The following is a 16156-nucleotide window of genomic DNA, read 5'->3' as shown; positions in this document are numbered from 1 at the left end:
TTTGCTATCGGGGATGAGAACATGGGATATATCTTGCACATATCACCGGATTTCTTGACCGTGAACCCTTGAAGGGTTAATTGATCAAGGCTTAGAACATTTCGTTCGAGATCCGGTGAATAGAATACACTGTGTATTCTCATCGTGTCATTCCCAGATTTTATCTCTACATTTCCTACCCCTCTTATAAACATGAAGTTATTCATCCCAGATCTCGTTTCCACACCCATCACATGTTTCACTCTCTTGAATACATTCAGATTACCACTAAAATGATGATCGAATGTTGGATTTACGTACCAGATATCTGACCATAATCCGCCTTCAGTGCCTGTAACAATCATCTCGTTCTGGCAGTGTACATCTCTTTCTTGTCTTCTCGTTCCAGAGTTTATAGCCTGCTTCAACAATTGCGTCACTTCATCGTTTTCTTTGACTTTGCAATTGTAAATTTGATGGCCTGGTGAATGACAATAGTAGCAGAGTTTTATGCGAGGGATTCGTCGGTCTTTTTCACTCTGTTCGTCAGTGCAATGTTGGCATGGTAAAGTGGTTGAATTTGGTTTGATTTCTGCACGATTATCAGAAGTGGCTCTGATACCACTATGTTGGAAATCCGATACATCTGCAGCGGAAGACTTGTTTTGTTTCGGATTCATGGACATATTTAATCTTGATAACGTGCAGACAATTAACAAGAATAAGAACAAGGTTTGGTGGACAATTTCTGTTAAGAGGGAAACTGTCTTGATGCCAAACATAATTGCCGGCAAAGTCATATAAATACATAGAACCTTTTGGCGGTTGATGTGGCGGGAAACTGTTCCGGCAGTTTTTTAAAAATCCTAACCCGCTTATCAACTAAAGTGCATAAGTTATCATGTCTAATTAGATACATATCACATAAATAAAACATAAACATAATAGAATTTAACTTTGTTCTAACAGGTATGAGAAGCAACAGTAGCAGCCGCATTCTTTTGTTAAGCTGAGGTTATTGCTGATTCTGGATGTTCCATATTATTTTTGGCAACTTCTAGATTGTTGGAAACACCCAAAACTTTGTTAACTTGCACAGTTTTTCTCATAATATGACCTCATTTATTCTTGTGAAATTTTCATCTTTATAGCTTGTTATGACTTATGAGAATCTATTACTCCTTGTGTCGCAAACTGCAATTTTTGGTTGTTGATGCATATCCCTAGTTGTAATATTATATCGCATGTCCATGAACATTTACATTTTCTTATTGGCAATTTTGAAGCAACATCCTTTTTAGTTTTTTGTTCTTTATCTCTTTTGATGATTTATATATATAGCAGGATGAAGCAAGCAAATTAAAGAGGACACTGAATGCTGCCAAATTTTACATTTATTCGTGACGGGAAAGGTTGAAAAACTAATTATGAGATACCAAGGTTGTGCGAGGGGTAATGACCGAATTTGACACCAAAACGCCCGTTAAACAAGTTCTCTCACCTGAAGATGCTGTAAGATCTACTCATCCCTCTATCTCTCTTACTGTCTCTCTACACACCCCTAACAACACACTGTTAGTTTGAAAATTTGTACACCGGTTTATAGTCTGATACAAGATATTAAATGAGGATTCACAGCTATCAGAGTAGATTGGTAAAGTCAACCGTATATTTTTTAAGCCTTGCTACTTAAGAGTCCATAATTGAATGTGTTGCATTAGAGGATGAACACTGATGATAATGTCCGGCCTCTACTCCATTTAACGGGCCTCGACCTCCTTGTAAATCGATATTACACACAAACAGTATTAATAGTTAAGGAACGGGTCGAAAGGGGTTGACTTTTGCACAAGTCAAAACGGGTCATGGGGCTGAGCGTTCCCACAAACACTTTTTTATCCATGTTTTTTATATATATAAATTAATTAACATGTTATAATCATAATTTAAATTGAAAAACATAGACACTCAACAGGTTTTGTCCATTTGACTTTTGACCCGTTCTTTAATATAGCCCATTTCACATGAAAGTGAAATGGTGCTAAAAAAATCATCTTCGACGAACAAACAAGGTAATGGGATGTCAATAACCAACCCAAAGATTTACCACTTTCGTACTGAGTCATTCTATCCATACTTATAGCAAAATGACTGTGTAGCAAACATAATTAAATTTAACATGAATGGTTTCGTGGTGTAGTTGGTTATCACGTCAGTCTAACACACTGAAGGTCTCCGGTTCGAACCCGGGCGAAGCCATATTTTTTCAACTTCTTCTTTTACGCTGATTCTGGTTATACGCAGTAACTTTATGTTGCAAAAATAATTAACTGTAACCAGTTGGTTTCGTGGTGTAGTTGGTTATCACGTCAGTCTAACACACTGAAGGTCTCCGGTTCGAACCCGGGCGAAGCCATGTTTTTTCAACTTTTTTTAACGCTGGAAGATTTATATAAAACCATGATCTGTTCATATACTTGCTGAAGTAATAATCAAATTTTTGTGCAACATACATACTAACTCGTTTCAAATTACAACTTTTGGAACAAAATCCCAAGTCCTCACATAAAGTAAACAATTCGCATAAAAAAACATGACCTTATCGGTTACATGATGTGCCTGTTACATTTTCTTAATAGCCACGCTCCAACCTAAACATTCCAATATCTTCCACCCCAACCTTAATAACATCACCTCGAACACCAATGTCGGTTTTATTTGAACAAGAACGGGCTTCCATGGTGCATTAACGATGGAATTCACCTTTCCACTGACTCTAGTAGCGAGCTTGCCATCGATCATAAGCTCTGTCTTGCAATACAAAGTGAAATCCTCACAGTTGTTCGTAACCACGTTATATTCTCCAAATCCCTTATGCTGGCCAAACAGATAGATGGCTCTGTTGATCACATCTTGGGGTGGATCATATGGTTCAACAGTGCATATGCCGCCTCGGATTCTAGACATATGCATCCATTTATTCACTCCGTACTGATAGAGGTATAGTGATCCAGTACCAGTGAAGCAATTCAAACAAGAGAGGGTTACTCCACTCTCTGGTTGATGAAAACCACAGTCATAAGTGCATAAACATGAACCAGAATCGCAGTTATGTTGAGGGAATCCATTGTCAATAGGGTTCAAACATGAAGAGTTTAATGATGAAGAGTTCAGACACGAAGATGGAACTGGAAGACTAGAAGACAAGTTCCATCCAATTCCAACATCAGACTTAGCATTTTCTTGATCACTGGTCTGTTCATATATTTATCCTACTAATAATCACGTTTTTGGGCGACATAGTAATGATATTGCATAAAAAAATAACCTACCATATTGTAAGGGAAGCGATTTACGCCCCGCTTGCGGTGTGCACATATAACGTATATATGTGTGGGCCCTTGGAGGCAAAAGTGAAATTGCACTAATTTTAATGTTATTTTACTAATTACGTGAAAATAACGTTAAAACGGCGGACAGTTAATCATGCATCATGTGGAGGCGTTGATAGCCGAAAAAATGGTACATGCACTAATCGCCCTTTGTCCCGATTGTTGAGTGTTATGTGCCTTATGTCCAAGGCTTGATGCAAAACTACTATCGAGCCGGGGGTCTCACTGGAAGCAGCCTCTGTATTCTTATAGAGGTAGAGGTAAGGTTGTCTACATCTTCTCCTCAGACCCTACCTTAGCTTTGCTATGTAAGGAAAGCGATTGAGATAACAAAAGACCCGTCTCAAATTACAACTTTTTGAACAATAAACAATAACATAACAATTCACATCAAACACCATAAGCTTATCGATTACATGATGCGCCAGTTACATTCCACAGGTTTGTTAACAACCACGAAAAGATCCCACATCTTCCACCTTAACCTTTACAACATCATTTCGAACACCAATGTCGTATTTATATCTGTTCATATAATGCTTCCCAACTGTGTACCCTCCTCCGACTGCACCCGCGACGGTGCCACAAACAACTTTTAGAGCTACTGAAACAAGAGCAGTCTTCCATGGTGCATTATAGATGAAATTCACCTGACCACTGCTTCCAGTAACGCGCTTGACAGGAATCAAAAGGCCCGTCTTGCAATACAAAGCGAAATCCTCACAGTTGTTTGTATATACATCATACTTTCCAAATCCGGCTTGAGAGTTGAACAAACACATGGCTCTGTGGATCACAACTTGGGGTGGATCGCATGGCGCAGTGGTGGATGTGCCACCTCGGAGTTTGGACAAATGCCTCCATTTATTCACTCCATACTGATAAAGGTACAGTGATCCAGTTCCAATGAAACAATTTAAACAAGAGGAAGTTACTCCACTCTCTGGTAGATGAAATCCACAGTAGTAAGTGCATAAACATAAACCAGAATCACAATTAGGTAGCGAAAATCCACAGTCAATAGAGTTCAAAGACGAAGAGTTCAAAGATGAAGAGTTCAAACATGAAGAGTTCAAACATGAAGAGTTCAAACACGAAGAGTTCAAACATGATGAGTTCAAACACGAAGAGTTCAAACATGATGAGTTCAAAGACGAAGAGTTCAAACATGATGAGTTCAAAGACGAAGAGTTCAAACATGATGAGTTCAAAGACGAAGAGTTCAAAGATGAAGAGTTCAAACATGAAGAGTTCAAACACGAAGAGTTCAAACATGATGAGTTTAAAGATGAAGAGTTCAAGCATGAAGATGGAAGTGGAAGACTAGAAGACAAGTTCCATCCAGAATTAGACTTAGCGTTTTCTTGATCACAGGTGAAATGGATCACCTTGTTTCCACCAACATAAATACCTGTATTATGTATTGTATTTCCATAAGTAAAGATCTATAAAAAAAAAAAAAAACAAAAAAAAAAAAAAAAAAAAAAAATCATATAAATGTACAACACAGCAAAGTAGAAGAAACAGCATAAATCATAACTATTGTGATCCATCAAAACCTGCAAACCCTGATTAGAATACAAAATTAAAACAGCAAAATAAAAGATACTTTGCAACTTTATTTCCGAATTATATCATGATAGAGTTGTTTTTAATGAATTTACAACACAGAACCAAAGACAAAAGGGGATGAGTATTTGCAGGTACAGACCGTGGTGGGCGTAAGTGAATGCAGTTCTCCAAGTGTAAATATGGTCTCCTGGCTTCAGTTCATCTGGATCAACTCGGTGAGAAAGATAACCCATTTTTATTGATTTCCGATTGTTTATTTCAGATGTGGAATTTTGATTCTAGGGTTTGGAAGGTCAAGGGTAGATACAGACATAAAGTCTCTGTCATGACTCCTTTACTTTGCTTTGACAAGTGTCTCCCTCGATGCTTTTAAATAAAATATAGAGTTAAAGACCATACGTAGTGGTTAGTAAGAATAATGCTCAATAACGCCCATACAATCATTACACAATTATTTATTTTTTTAAATTTAAAACTAAAAATACTTCATTAATTTAAAAAAAAATTACACTACTAGAAATAAAAAAAAGGAAATGTCATAGAAATGTAACCAAGTTTCTCTAGTGTTTCAATTAAGTCACCCAAACTTTTTTTGTTTCTTTAAAGTAACTAAATTTTAATTTAGTGTTCTAATAGTGTAATTACCAGATCAACAGGTTACCACTTTTTTCTTTTATTGTTTTATTTTCTTTTAATGCTTATGTTTATCTTAATGTTTATATGTACGATGGATTTTATAAAATTAAAACATATTTTAAACTACTTTTCAATCATCTTGTATGTTCGATTCATAGGTAATGATTTTGAAAGAGTTTCAGAGAGTTGCATGAATTTTTGGAAGATTAGTGAGATCTAGATGGTGTTTTTGTAATTGAATTTTATGAATATTTAAAATTTAGGGTGAAGGGGGTGCTCACCTAATAGGTGAGTCCCCTCTCTTACGCCAAACCAATCCCCGAGTGTCACGTCAACTCCCCTCTTAAACTCCCCTAACACCCCAATTTGATGGCGCCACTCCCCTCTTAACTCTCCTTATTTTTTTATTCAAAAAAAAAAAAAAGGAAAAGCTTTGATTGGTTGGAAATTATCTTGGCCCCACCATCCCTCTCCTTCTTCAGCGGTGAACCCACACCCAAATCAGACCCCGATTCGGGACCCCGCAGTGATGGCGGCGGTGTTCCCGATCGGGGAATCCCATCACCGATCGCCTTCACCGCTTACACCCCGTACACCCTTAGAATTCATTTTTGATGTTGTATCTTTAATTTATTTGGTGGAAGATGGCCTTCATGAGAGACGAGGAAGAAGAATTTTTTATTTGAAAAGGTTCATTATAATAAATTTTAGTATTATATTTTAAGGTAAAGATAAAATATAATTATTTATTCAAGTTTAAAGACTAAATAAAGAAACATGACCTGCTATATTACTAGGGTAACCTGGAAATTGCATAATATTAGAACAATAAATTAAACTTGAGTGATATTTTGAGAGATAAAATAAGATTGGGTGACTTTAGTGGAACATGTTAAAAACTTGGTTACTATTCTGTAAATTTACCCCTAAAAAAACATAATTAAAAAACGGAAAAAAAATAATAAAGTTACAAAAAAGATGAAGATCTAGAGTCCGAATTTTTCCCGAATTTTTTGGCGAAGCATTTGCGCAAGGATCAATGCGTCGCCTTGGAGGTGGTCGATCGGTTTGGACAAAAACTCAATGTCCTTTTCCATTTGCCTCGCCTCTTGCATCTCGTTAAACTTTTTGGTTTCGGCGACGCGTTCTTTCATAGACTCCAAACGTTGGTGGCCGAGGTCACGAATGTCTTGGAGACGACGGTTCATCTACTCGAAATCTTCCTTCAACTCGAGATCGGAAGACGACTCCACCGTTTTTTTTTTCCCGGTTCGCTTATCCTTTCTTCTACCGGGCGGTCGGGCCAACTCTTCTTCAAGTTCCTCATCAACGTCCACAACTTCATTTAGATCGACATTGCGGGCATCAGAGGTCGGTGTTTCAGGGTCAACGGAGGATGATGTTTTTGACCGTTTAGCTCGACGTCTACTACTCGACGTCATGGTCACTATGCCCGCCCACTTTGGACTTTTTCGTAGTATTTTCCAACACTTATAGTACGGGAAAGCGCTTTTCGTTCTCTCGTACTCTTCCAAAGCCTTCGTTAAAACCCCGACGTCACCTTCTCCGCTCGGGCGATTATCGTAGTTACGTTGATACATTTCTTGGAAGGAGTGACACTTGTTGTTGATGTCGGTCCATTTGCTATAAATGGAATCTTTGTCACGATGCTCGCCCTTACCCCATGGGCTATAAAAGAGTGCACGAGTCCTATTCCAAAATTCGGGGCACGTTTGAAAGTTTGCTACAAATTGAAATATAAAGTTGTACGTTAAAAATAAAATAAAATAGACGTGTACGAAAAAATAAGTAAAAAAAATATAAAAGTTACCAATTTCGGGGTCCTTTGAAACCTCGAGCCACGCCCAAGCCAACGTGTATTCCTCCTCCTTCGTCCAATTAAGGTAAGAATGCTTACGTCGAGGTTCGTTTGTTTCCTTCTTCTTATGCGACCTTCTACCGCGTTTCGATATCTCTCGCTCCGGTTCGGGTTGCGTCTCCGGCACGATATCCACATCGGGTTCGGCTTGTTGTTGTGAAGGTTGCGACCCGCCAGCTTGACCAAACCCGAAAGTGGGTTGCACGAATGGAGTAGCGCCACTAAAGTAAGCAGCGTACAATAACATGTCCGGGTCCATGTCTTGAAGGGTAAAAGGTTGTTGCGGTTGGGTTGTGTTCGGGTTCATGGGTCTTGAGGGGACACCAAATGGGGGTCGGAATGGATGCATCTTTTTAAAAATTGTAGAAGTAGTAGAGAGAACAAGTGGGTTTTTATAAAAAATGATGAACTAGTGGGTAATATATATAGTGATATATTATTGGAATTAAAAATAAATAAATAAACAAATGACCGTTGCCAACGGTCAACTCTTTTCCCAATTCAAGTTTAGGCGTTTTTTGAAACACGCCGGGCCAATTTTTTTGTCGAAAAACGCCACATCACGCCGGGGTGTAATGGGTGGGGGGCGTTTTCGAGCGTTTTTTTTTTTTTTAAACAAACGCCCCATTACGGGCGGTCTAATTACTGTTTTTGTCCCTTTAATTTGTCAAAAATCACTATTTCAGTCCATTAATTTAAAAATTACGATTTCAGTCCATGTGGTTTCACTTTCGTAACCATTTCAGTCCCTGTGGTTTCACTTAACCATTTCAATCCATTTATTCTGTAAGTACAAAGGACTGAAATGGTTACGAGGTGGACTGAAATGGTTACAAAGTGAAACCACAGGGATAGAAATCACAAATTTTAAACTAATGGACTGAAATAGTGATTTTTAACAAACCACAGGGACGAAAATAATAATTAACTCTAAAATATAACTATTAATAACTTTATATTACACTATTTTTTTAACCGTACCATTATACTATTATAACCTAAGGATGAGCATTTGGTACTTGTTATCGAATTTCCCGTACTGATGTTTTTCGATTCTACCCATTTTTTACGTTTTTCGTACCAGTATTTTCAGTTTGGTACCAGTATTTTACTGAATTTTATTTTAAAATATTGGTACAGTATCAAACATTTTCAGTACCTGTACCGAGTCTATCCCTATTACAACTTATTATACTATTACATTTATCTAAAAGTGACTAATGTCTGAGAGAATACCTTTTTCTTTTCAAATGGTGAGAATTCAATCTATATGATGGATAAAAAAAAAGTGTAGATTAGATGTAGTTTTAAAGAGTGTGTTCATCTCGATCAACTCGCTGAGAAAGATAACACGTTTTGATTTTCCGATTGCTTACAGAAGATGGGGAATTTTATTTCACGGTTTCCAAGAAAAAAAAAAGAAAAGGAAAGTGTAAATTCGTATCTATATATATAATAAATAAACAAGATGTGGGACACGTGTCCCTATGTGGTGCAACCTCACAATCTTTTTGGCGGGAAACTTAGCGAATGTTGATGTTTCTACACGGGATCCGGATTTGCTATCCAAACCCGCATACTTTTGACCCGGGTATATAAGAAAAAAAAAAACCCTAATTTTTCTAACTTCTCCTTCTTTTGTTCCTTACTCTTCAACGATACAGTTTTTTCGAGTCCCTTTCAACGTGATTGAACAACAACTTTTCATCTTCAACCTCTTAATTCCAAAAATCGGTTTGTCTACTATGTTACATGAACGGTTTCTCGAGATGTATTGTTTGATTGTGGTTTTTGATTTGTGTGTATAACATATAACATTGGATATATAAGCAATTTTGGGATTTCATAACCTAGGTTTTGTGCTTTTTGTACCATCTGTCCTTCTTTTTGTCTTTCTGGTACAAAAATCAGTTCAATTGTATTACTTTCATTTAATTTATCTCCCGTAACTTGATCTTTGTTTTATTGTAAGGAAGAAACATTGGGGATACATGCGGATTCTGAATTACAGAAGCTAGGGTTAGGAATTTTGTTACAAGGTTTGATCCATTTTTTTCCATCTTAAACTGCTGCTTTGTTTTATTCAATCTTTTTATGTTTATTTGGTAGGTTCTTATCGTGATCTTCCTTAATTTTGTATTAATTTGTTGATTTTCTTTTCATTTTCATAATATTCAGGTATTTAACCACACCAAAGCCAGATATGACTAAATGTAAGTTTTCATTTTTTTATTCTAAGATTACAATTTATATTATTTATGGTCATACTTGTCTCTGTTTTATGCATACGATAATTTTTTTCATGTTGATGAATATCCAATTGTCAATTGTCGTATGTAGTGGGTACCGAGTTGTATGTGTGAATTATATAGTTGTATCCATTTCTTTAAAATCTTACACAAGCTTAGTTAATAATTTGATAACCTTAAATTTAGTCGTTTTTCATTCACTCATCCTTACCACATCAAACTTATTATTCCTTCAATTTTTGGCTTTATTTTGTTACATTTATTCCTGTGTTTGAATAATTTCACCCGGCAAAAGACTATGTTTGAATATTTTCAAATTTTTTACCAATACTATTATGTTAGGAAACACCAATGAAACATAAATTTATTCCTGTCATTTGCCATAAATATTAATTTTAATTTATAACTTCCAAAAACAACTTCAAATCATTCCATATCTTTCTCTTTTGTTTTATATATATATATATATAGAAGTCATCTCTATTGTTTGTCAGTCATATTCGTTCTCAAATTTCATAGCCTGTTCTTTACTATTGAAGGTACAACCGTTAACAGTTTTTCAATTCTGATATTAATATCATAAAAAACATCATAAGTCTCTGATCATATTTTTCTTCGTTTAACAGTGAAATGGAGAACAATAAGATTACTATGTTCAGTTCTCTTAATGCTCATTCTACGAACTACACAATCAAGGCAAAGATCATATCCATGTGGAATAAAAAAATGAATGGTTCTGATAGTCAGATCTATCGAGTTGACATGTTGTTGATGGATGAGGAGGTAACAAATTTAGAGATTTTTAACTTTTATTTATATTCCTCTTTAACAATTGTTATCCATTTTGTTTATCTAAATTGCACATTATATAATTACTATTTCAGGGTTCATTCATTCAATGTAGCTGTTTACATAAACTTTTCAAACGGTTCCTTAAATTTTTGGTTGTTGATGATTGTTTATTGGTTCACAAGCCATCACTAGCCAAAGATACAACCAAGATTAAGGTTACTGGAAATGATCAGAAGCTATCTCTGTACGCATTCAGTTCTGTTCTGAAAACTGAAAACTGGTCTGGTCCTCGGTACTTTTTTCGTTTCACTGATTTTAAATCAGTGTTGAGTAAAAAAGTTGAAGTCAATACTCCAATAGGTATTTACGGTTCTATCACTATTATTATAACATTTAAATAAATTCAGATCTTTCTACTGACAATTTGTTGTAAACATACAGATTTCATCGGTTACGTTCTTGTGTCTTATCCTATTGAAGACGCAAACAGGAAGGATGGCTCTAAAACCAAAAGAATGAACATAACTCTTAAAGATCTCGAGTATTGACTATATATATATATATATGGAGTTTTTTATATTTGCGTATGTACATCTTTATTAATTTATATGTGTTATTTTAATTTTTTAAATATTCATTATACAGAGATCAGAAGATTAGTCTTACATTATGGGAAAACTATGCAATCACTTTGTCAGAGTACATGAATGATAAAAACAGACCTGATCATGTTGTTATTCTCGTCCATTTTGGCACAGTAAACATTTATCAAGGTATAAATGTAAGTTCTGAAAATTAGTTCCGAAAGCTGTATTAAATATTTGTAATGATATGTACCTCCTTATATGATGTTACAAAATTATATCGTTTTTTAATCATTTAGTAAATTTTGACGTTCTATTCAGGTAAAATTGGCCTTACTAATATGTTTGAAGCAAGTCGTGTGTTCATAAATTCAGATCTGGATCAGATACAAGAATTCAAAGACAGGTATAATAATATATCTTTTAATGATTCCCATGTTAAATTTTCATTCCGGTTGTATAATATATTCTACTGTTACAGGTATCTTGAGAAGGAGTTTTCTAACTCATCTTCCATTAAACAGTCATGCTCTCAAGTTATATCCAGTCCGGAAGATGAGTTTCTTAATGCTGAAGACTTTGTGTTGACTGCTTTTATTGCATCAATTTCTGAGGTAAAGTTTTTAATAAATTTATATTTATTTTATTTTTTGTTTACTTCCGATATTTGGTACATTATGGTATTGATCTTATTTATTATAATATAAATTTTATAGGAGAAAAAGGTTATCATTGTTGGTACTGTTATAGCAATTTCAAATAATAAGCCTTGGTATTATTTATCATGCAATAATTGTAAGAAGCAAATTGAAGAGAAATCAACATTGGTTGAAAAAGATGACGGCAGTTTTGATGTTTTGGATGAGAAGACTTTTGAGTGTATAAACCCTGATTGTGATGCTGTTGATGTTGTTCCTGTTTATCGGTATTGTTGTTTTTAATTAATTAAATTTTTACCAAAAAAGTCTATACTCTTTATTTTTTACTTTCTAATATTTTATTTTATTTCATCTATCAGTTACAAGATTCCTCTAAGGGTTCAGGACTCGACTGGGACTGTTTCTTGTACGTTGTTTGATTATGAAGCTATTAAGCTTATTAAAAAAACCTCCAAAGAGCTTCTTGATGTTTACTCAAAGGTGAAATTAATTTGTTTTTCAATCAATATGTAATTATATATACTAAGCTTGTGTAATTGTGTATAGGTTGACAATTCTACCGAAGGCTCCTTTCAGTCACTTCCATCTGAGTTTGATATCTTGATCAACAAAAAGTTTGCATTTCAAATCAAAATTTCCAGTTTTAACATTTCACACCAGATAGAAAACTATGGAATTTCAATGTTAACTTTTGATGATGACATACTTTCTGCTCTGGAGAATAAATGGAAAATTAATGATGTTAGTGTTTATTTTCAATTTTTTTTTTATTTTATATATCCTATTAGTCATGCTGTGACAAGTTAACCGACCTTTGTATATTTTTTACAGTCTGATATGTCTGAGTCAAATGTTCAATGCTTGTCCGATTCTGTTGGAAATGTTAAATGTTGCTCAAAGGTATGTTGTTTTATTTATTTATTTAACGTCATTTTGTATTACTAGAAAAATAACTATTTTATGTTTATCATATATTATTATATTCACTTTTTTATAGGGGTCTCAATCTGTGATCGGCGATAGTGTTACGCCAGATAATTTTGATGTTAATGATCAAGATCAGTCAAAGTTCGACAACATTAAACGTAACCTTCAAGATGTTTATGATGTTGATGCTGTTCAAAGTTCGTCTACTAAACGTCGAAACAGTCCTGGGAATGAGCAACTCAACGATGATGTCAACTTGGACCTGATCACCCCAAAGTTAGAGAAATAAAGAAATATCCGTGTCGTGTCAAATTTAATTTCCAATTTTTGTTTTAAGTTTGGTGTTTCTCAAGAAGACATTTGACAATTTGTTTTGATTATTGATCTGGTTTTTAAATGGATATTATTATTTCCTAATATACATTATATTGTTAGTTGGTTTGTTTTGTGGTGAATAATTTGTAAATATTATTAGTTAGTCCAGTACGTATTTAATTGTTAGTTAATATGATTCTAATGTTAATGATGAAAAACACATTTTTTTTCTTCCATTGATTGTTTTGGTTTAATTTACTATCGTGTAACAATCTTTGTCTCCATTTTTATGTTATAAAGGATTGTTGACCTTATTTTCTTTGCTAAACATCAAATTTATTATAACAACATAAGTATCCATTTTTATGTAATAAAGAATTGTTGACCTTATCTATATTTTATAAAAATAATTTTTTGTATATATTTGGTAAATAATTTTACATGAACAGAAAATATTATATTTAAATATATAACGGTATTTAATGTTATTATCAAAGTATATTAAACACAGATCACAATTCAAATTCGATGATATTCATGTTATCTTTATAAATCTCATCATAATGAACAAAATAATATAATCATAATGTTATCTATTTTTTATATATTCGTTGTGAAACATTATATCATAATGATCATGTTCTAAAAATAACATACTATATTAAAATGATATGACACTTAAATATTTTTGTTTATTTACTCTAACTAAAATATTTAATTTTGAGGTATAGTTTTAATCGTTTACATATAATATTTCTAAAAAAATAACATTGTATAATATTAAAAGTTAATATAATATTTTAAATCTCTTAATAATGGGAAACATCCTTCTCATTATCATTCCATATTTGATATCTTTATTATTATTATATATAGAAGACCCTTGTCTTTAGAACACTTATTCTATAACATCTAAGCAGGTCAGTAAGGTATTACTCTTATTATCTTCATGAATTCGTAATAGTGTTATATATATTCATTCTTCACAACTCATTCTCATACCGCCAAATGATACTATGCAATGATTAAAATGTTTTAGGTATTCGAGATAGAATGGTTGAGCTTCCTTTTCACCTGATACTTTTCAATATTTTAATCAAAATTGATACCAAATCTATACATCGTTTCAAGTTAGTATGCAAAGAATGGCTTGATGGTTTGTCCTCCAAAGAATTTGTTGAACAACGTGGTTCTTATGTTGAGGATTATATGGTACTATTTATTGTCTTATATTGATTACATGACAACACAATTACTTTTCTTATTAAGTTTTTGTGTTTTCAACCTCATTTGTTTATGATATGTTTTCCAGGAAATGCTCCAAGACCAAGGTTTGTTTATCAATTCGTCTATCTTGATGGATTTGTGGCCGCGTGAACTCAGTCAACTATATTTTGGTGATGATTATCATTTAACTCAAACTAATGCAAATGTTTTGGAGGAGATGGTGATTGTTCAGAATGGCCAGCGTTTTGTTTATCAAGTTTATGATGTTGACAATTAGCAGTTTTGTTCACATCAAATAATTTGTGATTTCACTATGGAATAATCGTATTTTAAGTATGTTTTATCATGAGATTTATTTTTCCCGTCATTGTCTAATTAAAATCATCCCTACATGGTTGTTGGTTATAATTCAAATAATATATATTTATTTCCTTTCTTAATATTAGTAATCTGTTATTAAATTCCTAAAAATCATTACAACTGTATATTCCTTAATTTATGTTATAATTGTTACAATTTTAGAAATTGATAATGATATTCCAAACTTATCGTTTTTCTATAAATACTGATATTGTTTTATATAAAGTATACATTCAAGTATATTGGCTCTCATTGTGTTTTGTTTCATATAAACGCTATACTTTCTGGTTTTTCCTTCTTAATCACTTACAAGACTAATTTACTACCATTTCCCTAATCTCTGTGTCTTTTGTTCCTAATCATATCAAGCCGTTTAGTGAATACATATTATGAGGTATGTTTTATTCATTTTATATGTTACTTCCTTATTTTAACAACTTTTAATGGTGTTTGTTTTTATTAGACTGATTATTTCTACTATATTCAATTCAACAGATAAATTAGATGATTAACATTCATAACATACTAACATATATTGTTCCAAAAACTTAACATTATCCATATATGCATATATATGCACATATTACATAAGCATATAGTTAACCACAGTTCTACCAACGTTTTCATATGCAAATATATGCATATTTCAAAAAAAACATAATCATTAACATCCCATATGAAACATACTTATACCTACTAGCATCAGTCAACACATTTGTCTTAAACTCGATCCACATTTCTTAACTCCAGCACCTGTTTTGAAGTAACAAAGTTGAAGTGAAGAATGTCACCTTTTTTAAAACCATTTGCAGCCATAAAATTCCCCCACTTGACCATTGAGTAACGTGGTTTTAGACCATTTTTCTCTATGTCCACTTTGTTGTCGATCATTTTTCCATCCAGTGTCTGAATCTTCAATGAATGTAGTGCCTTTGTTAGACCTGATCTCCTTGCAAACTCCATTGGTAGACGCTACCAAAAAAACATGAAACATACCATTATTATGATTTCCCTACAAATCATACAAAACTTTTTATAATTTATGTTACATAATTTCATACCAATCTGTTTTCTCCTTTTTTACTAAACTCATAATTTTCAGGATCAAGTTGAGCTTTTGTTTTTTTTGTATCACATCTCCGTTGCTTTTCACCCTCAGCTTTACGTGCATTCTCATTGTAGTTTTTTACCTTCAATTTTCAATATCAATGTAAACCATTAAATCTTTATATAACTAGAGTTACAAAAAGTAAGCAATGATAATTATATTACACTTGTCAGTTTAGTCAAAATTACCTCTCTTTTGATTGATGATCGAAGACAATATGAATTTGACGGTGTGACAACTTCTTGACTTTGGTCAGTTACTTTTCTTTTTTTTGATGTTGAGCAAATCACTTGAGCAACCTCTTTGCCTTTTTTTCCAATCTATGATAAAAATAAGTTCAGTATATAACTATGCTTCAGCTGAATTCTTATATATACAGACATATATAATGGCATATAAACGTTTATTCAGTTAGTATTACCTCTTCGTTCACGGGAACTTTAGAACTTGAGCTATTTTTAGCTTGTGGTGTCATGT

The 16156-nt window shown here is 33.4% G+C and overlaps 2 protein-coding genes and 2 non-coding genes across 4 annotated transcripts; 3 read left to right on the top strand and 1 right to left on the bottom strand.

The window, feature by feature from the left end:
* The first annotated feature begins 2164 nt into the window (after positions 1–2164).
* On the top strand, positions 2165–2238 carry TRNAV-AAC. Its single transcript has one exon. It is a non-coding gene; the product is annotated as a tRNA-Val (tRNA).
* An 83-nt stretch (positions 2239–2321) lies between these two features.
* Positions 2322–2395, top strand: TRNAV-AAC. The gene has a single exon. It is a non-coding gene; the product is annotated as a tRNA-Val (tRNA).
* A 1285-nt stretch (positions 2396–3680) lies between these two features.
* Positions 3681–5290, bottom strand: LOC110930467. Its single transcript, XM_022173767.2, has 2 exons — positions 5083–5290; positions 3681–4782 (listed from the first exon to the last, which is right to left on the bottom strand). The coding sequence occupies exons 1-2, from the start codon at positions 5174–5176 to the stop codon at positions 3818–3820; spliced, it is 1059 nt and encodes a 352-aa protein (XP_022029459.1). The 5' UTR covers positions 5177–5290; the 3' UTR covers positions 3681–3817.
* A 5047-nt stretch (positions 5291–10337) lies between these two features.
* LOC110928238 (replication protein A 70 kDa DNA-binding subunit C-like) lies at positions 10338–12255 on the top strand. The gene is made up of 8 exons (XM_035988244.1): positions 10338–10490; positions 10592–10859; positions 10941–11040; positions 11145–11272; positions 11405–11489; positions 11565–11697; positions 11800–12008; positions 12102–12255. Exons 1-8 carry the CDS (start codon positions 10338–10340, stop codon positions 12253–12255), a joined length of 1230 nt encoding a protein of 409 aa, XP_035844137.1.
* Positions 12256–16156: the final 3901 nt, after the last annotated feature.

This window comes from Helianthus annuus, chromosome 3, assembly GCF_002127325.2.
Source record: "Helianthus annuus cultivar XRQ/B chromosome 3, HanXRQr2.0-SUNRISE, whole genome shotgun sequence".
Taxonomy (NCBI): Eukaryota; Viridiplantae; Streptophyta; class Magnoliopsida; order Asterales; family Asteraceae; genus Helianthus; species Helianthus annuus.
The sequence above is the reverse complement of the archived record's forward strand: the minus strand, read 5'-3'. Positions and strand labels throughout refer to the sequence as shown.